At 39.2% G+C, this 20,130-nt stretch overlaps 1 protein-coding gene across 2 annotated transcripts in view; it reads left to right on the top strand.

Annotated features, from left to right (window-relative positions):
- The window catches only part of AK5 (adenylate kinase 5), a 259,760-nt gene that overhangs the window by 58,922 nt on the left and 180,708 nt on the right, over window positions 1–20,130 (top strand). For both annotated transcript variants that reach the window (XM_078451771.1, XM_078451770.1), the window contains exon 6: window positions 5,202–5,393. In XM_078451771.1, the coding sequence (XP_078307897.1) occupies window positions 5,202–5,393 (192 nt within the window). The remainder of the gene's footprint in view (window positions 1–5,201; window positions 5,394–20,130) is intronic.

The following is a 20,130-nucleotide window of genomic DNA, read 5'->3' as shown; positions in this document are numbered from 1 at the left end:
GGAGACATGACCTAAAAACATGATCTAAGCCTCAAGGAAGGTACCCACTCGTGGGCTTAAGGAGGAAAAACTGTGAGCAAAGAAAATAAATAAACAAATAAATAAATAGCAAAAAGTTAAAAGAAAACCGGGACAACCTACACTCATGAAAGCCAAGAGATAATAAACATGGCTAAAATTTACTGAGCACTTACCATGTGCTGTGTATTTCACATACATCATCTTACTTAATCTTTATAGTAACTCAGCAAGGTAGGTCTGTGTATCTTTATTGATAGATCAAGACACAGAGGATTTACAAAATTAAACCATATACCTATCACTCAGTTAGCAAGTCCTAGGGCAAAAACTGGAGTGCATATTTCCAGCCTCCAGAGTCCATTTTCCAACCAGTGGTCTCTAAAGTGTACACGGCAAACCACTGTGGTGTGGGGAAAAAATGTTAGAATTACAATTATTATATCTCATTCTTTTTAAATTGCATTTCTTGTGTATATTTTATAACATACATCCTATATTAGTATGGTAATATATGCATATTTTATATTTATTGGAGTATATGCCCAAATAATATACTAATGTAAGGAGACAAAAATAATTGGAATCATTTCTTTAAACCACTATGCAAAACTGCCATTTTGTCTTGTCACATCCTCAACAAGAAACTATATTCATTTTCTATGGCCATGTTGTCTTTTAAATGCAGTACTGGTTGTACTTGAGTTAACAAGAACCGTTTGTTTCATAGGTTGTTTTCAAGTCATTTGTTGATATTTTCAGAAACTTGTGAAGGCTTTGGGGTTATTTGGTTCTTAGTAATAGTAGAAGAAACACAGGCCTTCTACCAGACAGACCTGGGTTCAAATATCAGCTTTGATCTTACTGACCTTGTGACCTCAGACAAGTACCTCATTTCTCAGAGCCTCAGTTTGTTTATCTTAAACTGGAGATAATATTAACCTTGCAGATTATTGCAAAGTTTAGCAATATCATAAGAAAATAATTTAGCATTGGGCATTGCATACAGCCAATACTTCTAAAAGGACAGCAGGTAACATTAATAGGAGCAGTACTTAATTACTGTAGACAATATCTGTGGCCCAGTAGTCATGTCCCCTCTAAAATTGGGGATTTTACAATATATCTTTGGCAAAGTTATGCCTATATTGCTCTTTTTTTCTGTTCAATGTTTTTATTTAGTTTTGAGACAGAGAGAGACAGAGCATGAGCAGGGGAGGGGCAGAGAAAAGAGAGACACAGAATCTGAAGCAGGCTCCAGGCTCTGAGCTGTCAGCACAGGCCTGATGTGGGTCTCGAACTCATGGACTGTGAGATCATGACCTGAGCTGAAGTCAGATGCTTAACCAACTGAGCCACCCAGGCGCCCCATTGCCTATATTGCTCTTAATTCAACCTAGAAACTTGTTTCAACATAGACAAGTATTTAGAAGTAGACAAGTAGTCTAGAAAAGTATTTTCCAGAAATATGGAAGCCACTGCAAATAGCTCTGCGGATTGGGGAATGCCATTTATATGAACTACAGGCATATCTGAAAGATGTGGGTTCAGGTCCAGACCACTGCAGTAAAGTGAGTATTACAATGAAGCAGGTCAGATTAAATTTTTGTTTTCCTGGATATAAGAGTTATGTTTACACAAGACTGTAGTCTACTGAGTGCGCGTAGCATAATGCCTAAAAAACCAGTGTACATACCTTAATTTAAAAATACTTTTTGGGGGCACCTGGGTGGCTCAGTCAGTTAAGCATCCAATTTTGGCTCAGGTCATGATCTCACAGCTCATGAGTTTGATCCTTGCGTCGGGCTCTGTGCTGACAGCTCAGAGCCTGGAGCCTGCTTCAGATTCTGTGTCTTCCTCTCTATCTGCCCCTCCGCCCCCTCTATCTCTATGTCTCTCTCTCTCTCTCTCTCAAAAATAAATAACCATTAAAAAAATTTAAATACTTTATTGCTTAAAAAAAAAAGTCAAGCCATCATCTGAGCTTTTAGCAAGTTGTACTTGTTTTGCTGGTGGGTGATTTTGCCTCGATACTGATGGCTGCTGGCTGACCAGGGTGGTAGTTGCTAAAGGCTGAGGTGGCTGCGACCATTTCTTAAAATAAGACAACAGTGAAGTTTGCCACTTCACTGACTCTTCCTTTCACAAACAATTTCTTGTAGCATGTGATGCTGTTTGATAGCATTTTACCCACAGTAGAACTTCTTCCAGAATTGGAGTCGATCTTCTCGAACTCTGCCACTGCCTCAGCTAAGTTTGTGTAACATTCTAAATCCTCTGTTGCCATTTCAACAATCTTCACAGCATCCTCACCAGGAGTAGGCTCCATCTCATGAAACCACTTTCTTTGCTCATCCATAAGCAGGTCCTCATCCGTTAAAATCTGATAGGAGATGGCAGCCATTCAGTTGCATCTTCAGGCTCCACTTCTAGTTCTAGGTCTCTAGTTCTTTCCACCACATCTGCAGTTTACTGCCTCCACCAAAGTTGGAACCCCCTCGAAGTCACTCATGAGGGTTGGGATCAACTTCTTCCAAACTCCTGTTAATGTTTAATATTTTGACCTCTTCCCATGAATCATGAATGTTCTTAATGGCATCTAGAATGGTGACTCCTTTGCAAAAGGTTTTCAATGTACTTTGCCCAGATCCATCAGAAGAATCACTAGCTATGGCAGCTATAGCCTTACAAAATGTATTTCTTAAGTAATAAGACTTTTTTTTTTTTTTTTTTTTTTTTATTTATTTTTGGGACAGAGAGAGACAGAGCATGAACGGGGGAGGGGCAGAGAGAGAGGGAGACACAGAATCGGAAACAGGCTCCAGGCTCCGAGCCATCAGCCCAGAGCCTGACGCGGGGCTCGAACTCACAGACCGCGAGATCGTGACCTGGCTGAAGTCGGACGCTTAACCGACTGCGCCACCCAGGCGCCCCAAGACTTTTTGAAAATTGAAATTACTCCTTGATCCATAGGCTACAGAATGGATGTTGTGTTAATAGGTATGAGAACAACATTAATTCCATTGTCCATTTCCATTAGAGCTTTTGGGTGACCAGGTGTATTGCAATATTTTGAAAGGAATCTTTTCTTCTGAGCAGTAGGTCTCAAGAGTATGCTTAAAATACTCAGTAAACCATGTTTTGAAGAGATGTGCCATCATCCAGGCTTTGTTGTTCCATTGATAGAGCACAGGCAGAGTAGATTTAGCATAAATCTTAAGGGACCTAGAATTTTCAGAATGGTAAATGAGCATTGTCTTCAACTTAAAGTTACCAGGTACATTAACTCCTAACAACCAAGTCAGCCCGTCCTTTGAGGCTTTGAAGCCAGGCATTGACTTCTCTCTAGCTGAGAAAGTCCTAGATGGCATCATCTTCAAGGACATAACTGTTTTGTCTACAGTGAAAATATGTTATTTAGTGTAAGCTACTTACGTTAATTATCTTACCTAGATAACTTGCTGCAGCTTCTATATCAGCACTTGCTGCTTCACCTTGCACTTTTACGTTATGGAGAAGCCTTCTTTCCTTAAACCTCATGAACCCACCTCTGCTAGCTTCAGACTTTTATTCTGCCAGCTTCTTCATTTCTTTCAGCCTTTACAGAGTTGAAGAGAGTTAGGGCCTTGCTCGGGATTAGGCTTTGGCTGAAGGGAGTGTTGTAGCTGGTTTGATCTTCTATCCATAACTTTCTCCATGTCAGCAATAAGGCTGTTTCACTTTCTTATCATTTATGTGTTCACTGGAGTAGCAGTTTTAATTTCCTTCCTTTGCATTTACAACTTGGCTAACTAGTGCGAGAGGCCTAACTCTTAGCCTATCTCAGCTTTTGACATGACTCCCTAACTAAGCTCTATTATTTCTAGCTTTCACTTGAACACTTAGAGGCCATTATATGGTTGTTAATGGCTTAATTTCAGCATTGTTGTGTCTCAGGGAATAAGGAGGCCCAAGATGATGGAGAAAGACAAGGGAGTGGCCAGTGGGTAGAGCAGTCTGAACACACACAACATTTATTGATCAAGTTTGCCATCTTATATGGGTGTGGTTCGTGGCACCCCAAAACAATTACAATAGCCTGAGAAACTTAACAGAAACCCATGGGGGAGGGGAAGGAAAAAAAAAAGAGGTTAGAGTGGGAGAGAGCCAAAGCATAAGAGACTCTTAAAAACTGAGAATAGGGGCGCCTGGGTGGCGCAGTCGGTTAAGCGTCCGACTTCAGCCAGGTCACTATCTCGCGGTCTGTGAGTTCGAGCCCCGCGTCAGGCTCTGGGCTGATGGCTCGGAGCCTGGAGCCTGTTTCCGATTCTGTGTCTCCCTCTCTCTCTGCCCCTCCCCCGTTCATGCTCTGTCTCTCTCTGTCCCAAAAATAAATAAAAAACGTTGAGGGGCGCCTGGGTGGCGCAGTCGGTTAAGCGTCCGACTTCAGCCAGGTCACGATCTCGCGGTCCATGAGTTCGAGCCCCGCGTCAGGCTCTGGGCTGATGGCTCGGAGCCTGGAGCCTGTTTCCGATTCTGTGTCTCCCTCTCTCTCTGCCCCTCCCCCGTTCATGCTCTGTCTCTCTCTGTCCCAAAAATAAATAAAAAACGTTGAAAAAAAAAAAAAATTTAAAAAAAAACGTTGAAAAAAAAAAAAATAAAATAAAATAAATAAAAAATAAAAAAAAACTGAGAACAAACTGAGGGTTGATGGGTGGGGTGATGGGAGGGGGGAGGGGGGGTGATGGGTATTGAGGAGGGCACCTTTTGGGATGAGCACTGGGTGTTGTATGGAAACCAATTTGGCAATAAATTCCATATATTGAAAAAAAAAACAATTACAATAGTAACATCAAATATCACTGTTCACAGATCACCATAGCAAATAGAGTAATAATGACAAAGTTTCACATGTTGCAAGAATTACCAAAATATGACACGGAACCATGAAGTGAGCACATCTGTTGGAAAAATGGCGTCAATAGACTTGTTAGACAAAAGGTTGCTAATAATCAATAAAGCAAAGTACAACAAAACAACGTATGCCTTTATAATAACCATGGCTCCTCCTGCTCTTGTATAGAGCAGTAGCCCTACTGGCAGAGACATAGAGGGCCAAAGATGGCCTCAACAGAATGCCACTGCCCTCACTTGCATTGGTTGGTGTGTTGAATGCTTGTCTACTTGTCTGATGCTCTTTGCAGATCTGTACTCCCGACTTGGTGGTATTCCTGGCTTGTGCCAATCAGAGGCTCAAAGAGAGATTACTGAAGCGTGCAGAGCAACAGGGGCGGCCGGATGACAATCTGAAAGCTACCCAAAGGAGACTAATGAACTTCAAGCAGAACGCTGCTCCATTGATTAAATACTTCCAGGAAAAGGGGCTCATCATGACAGTAAGTTAGCTATACTTTTACATACATGACCACTACAGGAATGATCTTTCAGATGTCTAATTAACCTGTTCTCATTTAGAAATCCTCTTTACCTTAAAAAAGTGGCTTTTCTTGGGTCCCAATCCAATGGGAAAAAAAAATCAGTGTTTTTTACCTGATTTGCCTTTTTAAGTCATAATGATGAAACTACTTTCACTTTAGTTTGATTTTACAAAAAAAAAAAAGATAAATTTTAACCTTATTTAAAGTTCTTTAGCTCCCAAATAAAAAAGTATTTCTAAATAATTGGATAATTTTAATGTTTATTTCTGAGAGAGAAAGACAGAGCATGAGTGGGGAAGGGGCAGAGAGAGAGAGGGAGGCACAGAATCTGAAACAGGCTCCGAGCCATCAGCAGAGAGCCTGACGTGGGGCTCAAACCTGGAAACGGTGAGATCATGACCTGAGCTGAAGTTGGTCGCCCAACTGACTGAGCCACCCAGGCACCCCTCGTTTGGATAATTTTAAGTAGTACTTTCCCAACTTCTCCACTGTTGTGTCTTTGGAAACCCAATAAAACTGATAGAGTTAAAAACACATACCTGACATAGTGTTATATTAGACTTAAATTGTAAGTTAGGCTTTATTACAATGTACCACATAAGGAAATGAGATTCCAATGGCACAAAAATTTTCCTAAGTGTTTGACTTGCTCAAAGAAGTAATGCTGTCTCAAAATGGAAGGCATTGATCTTTTTGCTCCATTAACAATGTTAATATTAATATTTTCATAATTAGTTTTTCTGTGGTTGATGATACTCAGTGTACCAATGAAAAGACTGAATCATTACTTAATACAGTTATTAGAATACAGTAAGTTAGAGGTGAAGATTCAGCCAAATTGTGATCTCATAACATCAGAGACTTAAGTATTAAAATAGAAGAAACAAAGAGAATCATTGGGCATCTGAAGAAAACATTTTTATGGGAAGAAGACACTAACATCAGTGCAGCTCCATTGTAGCTGGATGGTAGCAAAATCGCAGAACTCTTCCTCCAGCCCTTGGGTCCTTCTCATCAGACCAGAGATTCTTGTCTAGTGGGGTTACAAGGCCCGGTAGACAATCTGATGAAAATGATGCATTTCTGTCTTAATAAAATGCACAAAAGATTTTTTTTTTTTTACAAATTTTAGGTAAGTCTACTGAAGCTCATCCACAGAGCTCCTATGACTTAACAATTCCTGAGTTAAAAAAATCTCTTTATTAGACTAAGATGTCCTTAGATCTGAGACAGTCACGACACTTGAATAAAATCTATTTGCAGTCTTTATAGCACTGTAAAGAAAATTTTTTAGGATTTGCTTTTGAGTCAAAACTGTCATGTCAGAGAATTGTAAATCTGATCTGAAAATTGTTCACAGTGTAAAAGAGACATTAATAGGAAAGATTCGAGAAAATCAGGGTGGATGTTTCTCTGGTTATTTTTTGTTGGGATTGTTCCTTGTTTCTCTTGTAAATTACCAATGCTGACTTCTGCCTGTGTCATGAAAAAAGTAATTTACCCTACAGACCAAACCCCCAGCTGCAAAGTGCAGAGCCAGGGTTTTAATTGATGTTTGCAGGGCTTAAAGGTATTACCAGAGTGTCTCTGATTACTCCCTGCTTGTCACGTTCGTCATCACAAGCAAAGCAGATTTCCCAAATGAATGCAGAGTGGGGATTGTTAATTTACTAATATTTTGCATGGAGGTGAAACGCCATTGCCTCTAATTGAGGGAGTCAATAACAATGTGGATGACAGCCTGTAACCTCACTGCTAAAATCAAATAAGCATTAAGATAAACGCCTCTAATTACTGGGACAGTTGCCTCAGAAAGTCACCTTTTGAAAAGTGGTGAACACAAACACAGGCTAAGCTCTGGGGAATAGAATTTGAAAATTTAGTCTGACAAAGGAGCAAGTACTGCATCCTGAATCACATGTCCTCCTTCAGAATGCGGATCATAGTTCGGTTTTGGAATTACGGCATATTTGGTAGCATTTCTGCTTTTAAAGATGAGTCAAGAAATAAAAAGGGTCATCTTTATTAATCACAAGCATATCAAGATTTTAATTAAAAAACTGGGAGTTAATAGGTCAAACCAAATGTTTCCTTTTCTCTGTAGTTTTTTTCTGTTTCTTCGACCTTCCTGTCCTAATTTATTCATTTAGTAAGTATTTATTGAGAACCATTGGGTGCGAGACACTCTGCTAAATAAGCAAAAAGTAAGGATCTTTACTTTATTCCCTGACATATTGCAAATTCCTAGAACAGTACCTGCCTGGTACATACTGTGCTCCCAGTAAATGAGCAAAGCTGAATGATTATTTGTTAATTAACTTAGTTTCATAGGAATCAACACTAACATTTAAATACAAGTACACTTATCCCTAAACTGCCAGTGCATAGCTATTGGTTAATTATCACCACCTTCCCTAACATCACTGCACAGGGTGGTGGGAAAGAAATCTAAACAGCACAAACCCTCAGCAGATTTGGCAATTGACCTAAACATAAGAAAGGCAATGAAGATACTTGATAATAGTTTACCCAACCAAATCCATTCTCCTAAAATTACTAAGTTGAAAATTCTGTCATTGCTTCTCAATACTTGAGGTTGATGAATTTGTAAATAGGTAACATGGTGAAGCTGTATTTCCTTTAAATACCATCGCTTTTTGTATCCTATTTAAATAGTCATTCTCATGTAACCAAAAGGCTCATTAATTCCTATTTGTTGGGTTTAGTAACTGAGACAGAATATAGCAAGGAGATTAGGACACCTGGGTGACTCAGTTAGTTGAGCATCCTACTCTTGATTTCAGTTCAAGTCATGATCTCACAGTTCCTGAGATCAAGTCCTGCATCTAGCTCTGTGCTGATGGCACCAGGCTTGCTTGGGATTCTCTGTCCCTCTCTCTCTACCCCTCCCCAGCTCATGCCCCTCTCTCTCAAAATAAATAAATAAATAAATAAAAATAAAAAGAATATAGTCAAGGAGAAGTTTTCTTTTTTTAATATAATTTATTGACAAATTGGTTTCCATACAATACCCAGTGCTCATCCCAACAAGTGCCCTCCTCAATGCAGATCACCCACTTTCCCCTCTCCCCCACCCCCATCAACCTTCAGTTTGTTCTCAGTATCCAAGAGTCTCTCATGGTTTGCCTCCCTCCCTCTCTGTACCTTCCACCACCCTCCCCTCCCCCCATGACCTTCTGTTAAGTTTCTCAAGATCCACCTATGAGTGAAACATATGGTATCTGTCTTTCTCTGACTGACTTATTTCACTTAGCATAATACCTTCCAGTTCCATCCATGTTGCTGCAAATGGCCAGATTTCATTCTTTCTCATTGTCAAGTAGTATTCCATTGTATATATAAACAACATCTTCCTTATCCATTCGTCAGTTGATGGACATTTAGGCTTTTAAGGAGAAGTTTTCAAAAGTTAACAAGAAAGGCTATGGAGGTATTCTGGAAGATACTTGGGTGACAATGGTGTATGTGTGTGTTGGGTATACATCCCTCTGAATTGTTTTAAATTCACTTCTTAAAAAAATTAAGTAGACAGTGCCTTCTAGAATGAAACCTGATACTGATAGAATCTCAGTGTGAAGAGCCTAGAGGATACATGAGAAATATCCACTTGGAGTTGAATACAGGGCAGCTTATAAGGAATCACACTGTCTGGGCAACAAGCGTTTATGGAATCCTACTGTGTGCAGAGCTGGCAAGGCCGAGCTGCCCTAGAAAAGGTACTGTTGCTTCATTTAGGAGAGGAGCATCTTCATGGATGGTAGTCCCCATTTCCAGAACTAAATTAAAATGTGAATCAGATTACTTTTATTATTGTGGGCTCTAAAACCTAAAATACATGTTATGACACCAGTTTCGTTCTCTGATCTTTTGTATAGAAAGGAAAATAAAAGCACTGAGAGATAAAGCTATTTGCTCACAAAGTGCAACGCACATAGAGCAAAGCAGCATCCAGTGTTCTGGGAGTGAATCAGGATGCTTCCTAAACAACCTCACAACAGCGTTGGGGCTGGGACAAGAGGATACCAAATCTGTAGCTGATTCTGGTGTTCTGTCTCAGTAACAAGCAAGCATCAACTCACAACCTCTCCACACCCAGAGCTTGCTCAGTGTCAGTGCTGTTCATACTCTGCAGACAGAGCAAACCAAATGACTCAGTGAAAGCAGCTCCTTTCAAAGTGGGAAATTGATGCCAATTATACGGCAAACCCATCATCAATGCCTGATGATAAGAGCACTCACACCAGTAAAGGCAGTATTCTCATTGTGATGTTTCATGAAGGCATTTACAGGAAAAATGAGGATGAACTTAAACAATGAACATGCTTCCTTCTCCAAAAGAATGTAAAATATTTTTCTATTGATGATATTATTTCAGACATCCGTGAAATAAAGTCCCAAAAGCCCCAACGCATGACCTTCCAATCATCTTAAGTAGGGCCTTATATGAACTAAATGGTGTAGATAAAATCAAGATAATATCCAACTGAACACATCTGAAAGAGTCACATGAAGGAAGCCTCAGTTCCAAGCACTTTGACAGACAAGTCTATCTAAGAATACTTTAGTTAAGGCCTGTGCTGTTTTCTATGGGACTGGCTTTCATCACAGCTTGTTTTTATTTGTAATTTTTTTCAAAGTAAAATGAAACTAAGAGATAGTTGGTAGCTGAATGTCATATCATACTAACAGCTTCATATAAACTCTTCTCTCAGCCCTACAGTTCATGACCGGAAAATGTACAATACACAATCTACATTTCTAGCTAGTCGTGTTTCCAAGAGACACTGATCAGAAAAGTAATTTTGACAATAGTGTCAGAGATAGTGTCAGCAAACATTCCACACTTCTAGAACTAGGTCTTAATTTACTTTAATATGTTATACTGAGACTTATTGGGAACATGAGTAAGAAAATCATATTTTTGGTAAAATTATTGAACTAAATTTTTTTCATATTTAAGACCAAACTAGTTGGTCTTCCATTGATCTTAAACATTGATTGAGGCAAAGAATTGATCAATATCTTTAAAGAGGGATGGCAGTGTAAATTAAGTGACTGAAGGGGATGAAGAGGAAGAAGAAGGAGGAGGAGGAGAAGGAGAAAGAAAGAGAAGAAGGAGAAAGGGGGAAAGAAAGAGAAAGAGAAGAAAGAGGAGGAGGAAGAGGAGACAAGAAAAGAAAAAGGACAGGCATGAAAAACTTGCCAGTCAGGAAAATACAGAAGAAAAAAAAAATTATGAGTAATGTTATCTTAAAAACCAATAGCTAATAATTTCTGAGTACTAAATATATGTTGGGTACTATTCGAAGTGCTTCACATGTTTTAGGTCATGAATCTTCACTAAATCTCCATCAGACAGGTACAGGCACATCTCATTTTATTGCATTTCACAGATATCTGTGTTTCCTACAGATTGGAGGTTTATGGCAACCCTGCCTCAAGCAAATATATCAGTGCCATTTTTCCAACAGCATTTGCTTACTTTGTGTCTCTGTGTCACATATTGGTGATTCTTGCAATATTTTGAACATTATTATTTGTAATGGTGATCTGTGATCAATGATTACAACTCACTAAAAGCTCATGCAATGGATAACATTTTTTAGCAGTATTTTTTAAGTTTTTATTTTTATTTGTTTTATTTATTTCATGCATGCATGATGGGGAAGGGGCAGAGAGAGGGAGAGAGAGAGTCCCAAGCAGGCTCCTCGCTGACAGTGCAATCCCACAAACCAGGAGATCCTGACCTGAGCCGAAATTGAGAGTCAGACTAACCAACTGAGCCACCCAGGCACCCCAGCAATAGAGTATTTTTACTTGAGGTATGTAGATTATTTTTTAGACATAATGTTATTGCACACTTAGACTACCGTTAGTGCAAACATAACTTTTATATGCACTGGGAAACGAAAATATTCATCTGACTGGTTTGACTTCAACAGTTGCTTGATTGTGGGAGTCTGGAATCAAAGCTGCACTATCTCTGAGGCATGCCTGTATTATTGTCACCTCTATTTTGTAAATGAGAAAACTGAAGCTCCTGAAAGCATAGCCAGCCCAGGATCCCACAAGAGCAGTGGAGCCTTAGCCCAGACCTAGGATGCTGACGCCAGAGGAAGCATTTGTGATTGCTGTATTGTCCCTTTGTTAAACCTTGACACTCACATGTTCTAGGTAGTGAAGAGAGAGCCCACTGCTGCTTTCTCCAGGCATTTATTGTTCGATAAGCACCTCTGTTCAGCTGTAATCTCTTCATTTCTGTTTCTCAGAAAAGAGTAAGTAAGAAAAGTCACTCTGATGGTGCGTTATATGGAGTGGTTTTTAAAAAGTAATTTTACTGGGTAATAGATGTCAAATAGTTAAGATAATTCATAAAAGTGATTCATATGAGCACATGTACAAGAAAGAAATGTTACCATTAATGGCCAGTTGTGGGGCCTTGTATTTTTATCTCCACTATATGTTATCTTCTTCCCTTGCTGACTTCTACAAATCAAATGTAAATCCATGGCTGCAGGCAAAACCTTGTCCTTATCTACTGAGAATCTTATAATTCATCTTATCTATTATGACTGTTCTTTTATAGTCATCCATTCAAACGTTTTTATCAAGGGCCTATTGCATGTCAGACGATAGCACTTTCCCTTGTACAAGGGCCCACGAGGCACCGTAGGGAATCCAAAGGTGATGTAGAGATGTGCCTTCGTGGAGTTTGTATGCAGGCAGTGATGTAAACATAAATAACTTGAGAACAGCACAGGAAGGAGTGCCACCCACAGAGGTATAATAAGCCAGGAGGAGTCAGGGACAGGGGAGTGACTTCCTCCTGGAAAGATTAGGAAAAACTTTACTAGAAACATAGACCCTTGAGGGGCAGGTAAGAGTTGGAACCCAGAAATGGGAAGGAAGTACATTATAAGTGGATGTAAGCAGACAAAGGCATGTAGGGTATATATAATGGATTTGTGAGAATTAGAAGGGTGTCGGGGACATATGCTCAGATCAAACTGGAGAAGGCACTGCAGTGCTAGGCTAAGGGGGAAAGGCTATTTGATGAGCAGGGTGAGCGTTAAAGGCTCCGAGTCAGGGAATGACCTAACCTAATAAGAAGTATAAGCTGGTAGTTGTGTGCAAAACACTGAATGGAGGAAGCATCTGGAAGGGATTTGACAAAGGCCTAGGGCTGGGATGGTGACCGCATGTGACACAAGGTTTTACTGCTCATTGATCCACAACCATCTGGAGCTGACTGCAAACATGGGAGTAACTGAAAAAGTGCTTGAAGAAAATTAGCATGCATAAATCACTGGGAATAAGATGTAACATAAATTGCACCGATGTAACTATTTTGATTTCCCATTTGGGTAGCATTCATGGCAGAGTTGAAAGGAAACAGGATAGCAAAGGGAAAGGTACATATTAAGGACTGTGGTTAACTAAAACACTGAAGTGATCTTAAAATCCAAGCAAAGAGACAGCAGGGTCAATTGAATCATCAGTTAGTCTTTCCACAAATAATTGTTTCAAAATAATTCAGAGTGGAATAACTTAATGAATTAAGTAAAAATTACAAATATATTTGGGATCATTTATCTTCATGGCAGACAACCCTATAAGATGTCTGCCATTTATAAGATCTTTTTTTTTAAATTTTTTTTTTAACGTTTGTTTATTTTTGAGACACAGAGAGACAGAGCATGAATGGGGGAGGGTCAGAGAGAGGGAGACACAGAATCTGAAACAGGCTCCAGGCTCTGAGCTGTCAGCACAGAGCCCGACGCGGGGCTCGAACTCACGGACCGTGAGATCATGACCTGAGCCGAAGTCGGCCACTTAACCGACTGAGCCACCCAGGCGCCCCTATAAGATCTTATAAAGACATAGGACCATTAAAGCACTGCACAGTAACCGGTTATCATCAAAAAGTTTATATGTGTTAGGGATGTGTGTGATTACAAGAAATGAAATGGCTAAATAGCTGTGGCCTAAACAAACAGCTTTATTTGACATGAATAAAAATAAGTAGAGATGGATGATCCAGGGGTAGTACAGTGACTTAATGGTGTCATCAAGGAACCACACTCCTGTCTTTCGGTTCCACCCTCTTTAATGTATTTCCTCATTGCAACAAAATGGCTGCTGCTGACCTAGTCACCAAATCTACATTCCAAATAGGACAAAGGGTTTAGTGCAAGGGCTGGACAGCTTCCTCTGGTATACTTCATTAGGAAAGAAAAGCTTTCCCATAAACCCCTCTCCCTCTCTCGCTGACTTGTATTTAAGCGTCATGGCTCAGAACGGGATCACATGTTTTCCGTTGCCTTCAAGGGAAGCTGAGAAATTAATTATTTAAATTTCCAGCCTCTGATATAGAGGAAAGCAAAGGAAAAAGGAATAAGAACAAATATTGAGGGGCACCTGGGTGGCTCAGTTGGTTAAGTGTCCGACTTCAGCTCAGGTCACGATCTCGCGGTCCTTGAGTTCAAGCCCTGCATCGGGCTCTGGGCTGATGGCTCAGACACTGGAGCCTGCTTCCGATTCTGTGTCTCCCTCTGTCTCTGCCCCTCCCCTGTTCATGCTCTGTTTCTCTCTGTCTCAAAAATAAATAAAGGTTAAAAAAAATTTAAAAAAAAAACAAATATTGAGTAAGCCAACTACAATAACCACTACAAGGTAAAAAGTACATAAATAAATAAAAAATAATTCAGTTTTCTCTGTTTAACAAGATATAGGGACTGAGGAGAGTCTGAGTGTCCTTGCACCAAATTAAGAAAAAAAAAAAAGGATATGGGGAAATACATTTCCTAGTCATTCTGTTCAAAATAGTTAAAATAGAAAATGTCTTTGCTTAATATTAATGGCTACTTTTCAGTAAGTGTTTTTAACTTTCCAGGATCTCCATTCACTCTATATCTAATTCTCACAACAGCCCTTAAAGTTTGATGAAGGAAACAGGCTTAGAGAGGTTCGGGAACACGCTGTAAATGCTGGAGCCAGTAAATAAGGGACCTGAGGTTTGAAATAGGTTCTGTCTCACAGAATCCACTCAGTCAATAACAAGGGATTGAGCGAGACTTGTATCTAAGCAAGGAGTCAAACCCCTCTCAAAATAGAGAAGTTATTGATAATGTCATATTAATGTGAACTACAAGATATTCTTGACTGAGAAATTGAATTCTAGGAGAAAGAAAGAAGGACTAACATAGCATATTAAGTGCTATGCCCGCTGCTTTACAAATATTTACCTCTTTTAATCACTCAACCCTGTGAGGTAGGTATTAAAGTGCTGTATATGTGGCAGGTGTTTTACCTAAATTATCTCATTTCAGGTAAGGACAGGAGTTTGCTGTCCCTTTGCAGATAAATCCTAACCCACACAGCCTGACTCGCTTCACCCACTCTGTGTCTCACTAGGACACTGCTCTTCTGTCTTCCCTGCTTCACCCTTCAGACTCCGTTCATGCTACTGCATGTTTTCTTCTCTGTGACTGGCTCCCTCATCTATCATTCTGCCAGTCACCTCGCCAGCTTCTGGATGGCTCTTACCCAGGCACACCCCAAGCATGGTGCTGCATCTCATTTACCCAGACCTAGCAGGTGGGTTGGAGACAGATACACAGACAGGTCCTTGTTCTGAAGGAGCCCATGTAGAGGGGAGGAGAGGAGATAAACAAGTGGCCTCAATGTACAAAGGGCCACAAGATGGAGTAAGTTCCCTCTGCCTTCTCCATGGTAAATCTGTGGGACTGGATGAACTTAAAGCTCTCTGGGACAATCCATGGAGATTACTTCATGCATTCAAAACATAACCAGGGGGCGCCTGGGTAGCTCAGTCAGTTGAGTGTCCAACTTTGGCTTAGGTCATGATCTTGCGGTTTGTGACTTCAAGCCCTGTGTCTGTGCTGACAGCTCAGAGCCTAGAGCCTGCTTCAGATTCTGCGTCTCCCTCTCTCTCTGCCCCTCCCCCACTCATGCTTTGTCTCTGTCTCTCTCTCTCAAAAATAAATAACATTTTAAAAATTAAAAACAACAACAACAACAACAACAAAAAGTAATCAGACATTTGAGATTACTGAAAGAAGAGTCCTAACCATTTCCAAGTTCAGGACTAGAAATTGGAATAGGTGGACAGAAAAGACTGAATCGGGTGGTGGAACAGCCAGGAAAGGAGTGGGGAAATAAAAAGGAATTGGATCATAACCATCCTAATTTCTTGCTGAGTCCCACCTCCCAAATTTAGGAATTTAATTAAGCACAGTATAAAATAAGCTTAAGAATACATTTATTGGGGCGCCAGAGCACCTCATGGTTCATGAGATCAAGCTCCACGTGGGGCTCTGCACTGACAGCCTGGAACCTGCTTGGGATTCTCTCTTTCCCTCTCTCTGCCCCTCCCTGGCTTGCTTGCATGCATGCACGCACTCATTCTCTCTCTTTTTTTCTCTCTCTCTCAAAATAAACTTTAAAAAGTAAATAAATAAAAAGATGTCTGCAGGTGTCTGGTTGGCTCACTCAGTTAAGCCTCCAACTCATGATTTTGGCTCAGGTCATGATCTCATGGTTTGTGAGATGGAGCTCCACCTTGGGCTCTGTGCTGAGCTTGGAGCCTGCTTGGGATATTCTCTCTCTCTCTCTCTCTCTCTCTCTCTGCCTGCCCCTCCCCACTCACACACACACTCTCTCTTTCCCTCTCTCTCTCAAAATAAATAAATAAACATTTAAAAAGAAATAAAAATAAAAGGATGTCTGGAGAAAAGAAGTCTGGATGTGTGTAAATTGTAGCATGATGTAGGTTATTTTCAATAACCAAGTTATTGGGGACTATGCAGTCAGAACAGTGCCAGATACATAGAGAGGACTTGAAAATATTTGTTTAATTAATGCATAGATTAATGAGTTGAACTGAATAAATTCATTCTAGTAAGTTGAGTGTGAATAAGACTTGTTTAAACTTCATGTATTTGGGTTGAAAAAGTACTTTTCAGGAGTGTTTTAAACTCAAGTTTTCAAAAATTCATGCCTTCCCCTGTGGTCTGGCCTCTAACCAGTGCCAATTCACAGGTTGTTTGAAGGTGTCAGCAGCCATGAGAGATTTCTCAGAAAATACCACAAAGTGCACTTCAAACTGTTTCTACAATTGCTGTCAAATTCAGGAGCAAGAAAGAAGAAGAGAAACAATGGATTTTTTTTTTGTAAAGAATCTTGTTTTTTACCTGAGAATTTTATCTAAAAACATCAAGATTGTTGTGTAATGTGAGATGTTATTTCTTCTTTATCCTGAAACTTGTGCTTAAAAATCTGAATACAAACACCACCATCACTTGACATATACTTGATAATGCTTATTTTTAGCTTTTCTACCAAGGCTTCAGAGTTCATATGTTCATGACAAACTAATTCTGACCCAAGTCCAAAAAGGTGACTTGGTTCTTACAAATGAATTCAGCAGTAACTCCAGGAAAATCCTGACTCAGATCTTAAAGCCTCAGATGAAGTGCTCTTGGCTCTGTTAGCAATATTGGCTGACTACAGCTTACTTGTGGTTGCCCATTCATCTCATCAATTCAATCCGAATTCCTAAAGCACTGAAACTTGGTATTGACAGTATCGATTCATTAATTTTCTAAAATTGTGTGGGTAGACAATTCCATAATGGCACTGCTCTTCTGTATATTCTGTGAAATGATAGTTCTACTTAAAAATTTGAGGAGGGGCACCTGGGTGGCGCCTCCATTGAGCGTCTGACTTCGGCTCAGGTCATGATCTCACGGTTTGTGGGTTCCAGCCCCGCGTCAGGCTCTGTGCTGATAGCTCGGAGCCTGGAGCTTGCTTCTGATTCTGTGTCTCCCTCTCTCTCTGCCCCTCCCCTGCTCACGCTCTGTCTTTCTCTCTCTCTGTCAAAAATAAATAAACATGAAGAAAAAAAAATTTTAAATAAAATAAAATTAAATTAAATAAAATTAAATTAAAATAAAATAAAATTTGAATAGAAGAAACATGGGAAGCTTCACTTGGCTCAAATGATCTTCAGACAGCATTCTCTTCAGCTTAGGGCTGATACTCAAGCTTTCTTTTTTCCAAGTATAATTAACATACAGCGTTATATTAGCTGTAAATATACAATGTAGCTGTTCAACAATTCTATACTTTACTCAGTGTTCATCATGATAAGTGTGCTTTTAATCCCCTTCATCTATTTTACCCATCCCCACACCCACCTCCCCTCTGGCAGCCACCAGTTTGTTCTCCATAGTTAAGAGTCTGGCTTTTTGTTGTCTCTTTTTTCTTTGTCCATTTGTGTTTTTTTTTTTAATGCCATATGTGAGTGAAATTACATGGCATTTGTCTTTCTCTGACTGTCTTATTTCACTTAGCATATACCTGCCAGATCCATTGATGTTGTTGCAAATGGCAAAATTTCATTCTTTTTTATGGCTGAATAATATCCTGTGTTTGTGTGTGTGTGCACAAGTGCCACATTTTCTTTATCCATTCATCTATTGGTGGACACTTGGGTTGTTGCTTCTATATCTTGGTTATTGTAAATAGTGCTGCAGTAAATATAGGAGTGCATATATCTTCAAATTAGTATTTTTGTGTTCTATGGTAAATAACCAGTAGCGGTATTACTGGGTCATATGGTAATTCTACTTTTTAGTTTTTTGAGGAACCTCCATATTGTTTTCTACAGTGGCTACACCACTTTGCATTCCCACCAACAGTGCACTAACCAAAAAGCACCAATGGTTGCCTTTTCTCCATAGCATCACCAACACTTGTGATTTTTTGTGTTTTTGATTCTAGCCGTTCTTACAGATGCGATATCTCATTGTTATTTTGATTTGCATTTCTCTGATGATTAGTGATGTTGAGCATCTTTTTGTGAGTCGTTGGACAGGTATACATATTCTTTGGGAAAATGTCGGTTTGTGTCATTGCCCATTTTTTAATTGGATTATTTGGTTATTTTTGGTTATTGAGTTTTATGATTTCTTTGTATATTTTGGATATTAACCCCTTATTGGATATATTATTTGTAAATATCTTCTAAGTTGCCTTTTTGTTTTGCTGATGGTTTCCTTCACTGCGAAAAACTTGTGAGAGTAGACATCCTTGTCTTGTTCTTGATGTTTTCCTGAGAAGAAAAGCTCTCAGTTTTTACCCTCTTCTATTTTTGGAATACTTTGAGAAGAATAGGTACTAACTCTTCTTTAAATGTTTGCTAGAATTCACCTGTGAAGCTGTCTGGTCCTAGATTTTTGTTTGTTGGGAGGTTTTGTTATGTTTTGTTTTGTTTTGTTTTGTTTTGTTTTGATTACTGATTCAATTTCATTGCTGGTAATCAGTCTGTCCACATTGCTGGTAATCAGTCTGTCCAAATTTTCTGTTCCTTTTTGATTCAGCTTTGGAAGGTCATGGGTTTCTAGGAATTTATCCATTTTTTCTAGATTGTCCAATTTGTTGCCATATAATTTTTCATAACACTTTCTTATAAACTTTTATATTTCTTTGGTGTTGGTTGTTTTTTTCTTTCATTTCTGATTTTGTTTATTTTTCAAATTGGGAATTAAAACATTCTTCAAATAATGTTAATTTCAGAAATTATATGCATCTTCCTGAAGCAAAGGCTCCATGAGGGAAACTATCTGTACTGATTTCTTCATCACTGTATTACAAACTCCCAAAACACTGCCTGGCACATAATTGGTACTCAATAAATACTTACTGAGTGAAACATAGACTTAAACCAACACCCTAATCATATCCTGGATGTGGGGACATAAAGAGAAAAAGCTAGGAAAAAAAAAAAAAAGAACATGGCCAGACAATTGAAAGTAGCACTGTTTATCAAAAGAGATGAACGGGGCCAGTGTTTAAAAACTGGGTGGTCAGATGCAAACTGATCATGGTTCTAGTCCATTAATTAGCTATTGCCCTTGCACAAGTTACTGAAACTCTCAGGGCCTAGCTGTGACATTTGAAAACTAAATCTCCTAATGCCTACTTCCGAGGTAGGTTATGGAAATTGATGAGAAAATGTAACTAAAACATTCAACACAGTGCCCAAAACAGAGAAAGTACTACTCAGACATGACTATAATTATTTTTTTTTGCATTAAGTGTTTTATTTTAATAAAATACTTTGTTTGCAGTCTCCTTTTTTTTCCCCCCAAAGCCCTTTGAAGATATAATTCCCTTGTCGTCTGGCTCCCATTATGTTTGGTTGCAATTTATTTTCTTTTTTATTATTATTATTAATTAATTAATTTATTTATTTTTCAATATATGAAATGTATTGTCAAATTGGTTTCCATACAACACCCAGTGCTCATCCCAAAAGGTGCCCTCCTCAATACCCATCAGCCATACAGAGAAAGACAGATACCATATGTTTTCACTCTTATGTGGATCCTGAGAAACTTAACAGAAACCCGTGGGGGAGGGGAAGGAAAAAAAAAAAAGACTATTAGTATTATTTTGAAGGCATTGCCTCCTATACTGACCAGAAGTATTATTAGTCTTCATGCAACCACATACGCATGCTACTTTCTCATCTTGACTCTTTTATTATATTGGATTTCTGACAAGAGAGAAATTCTTATTTTCCAGTGACATTTTTAAAGTCTCAGGAAGGTGGTTGCTGCAGTTCCTGTGAAATGATGAGCAGAAAATT

This window comes from Panthera onca, chromosome C1 (genome assembly GCF_046562875.1).
Source record: "Panthera onca isolate mPanOnc1 chromosome C1, mPanOnc1 haplotype 2, whole genome shotgun sequence".
Classification (NCBI taxonomy): domain Eukaryota; kingdom Metazoa; phylum Chordata; class Mammalia; order Carnivora; family Felidae; genus Panthera; species Panthera onca.
Note: the sequence above shows the minus strand (reverse complement) of the source record. Positions and strands in the feature narration are given on the sequence as shown.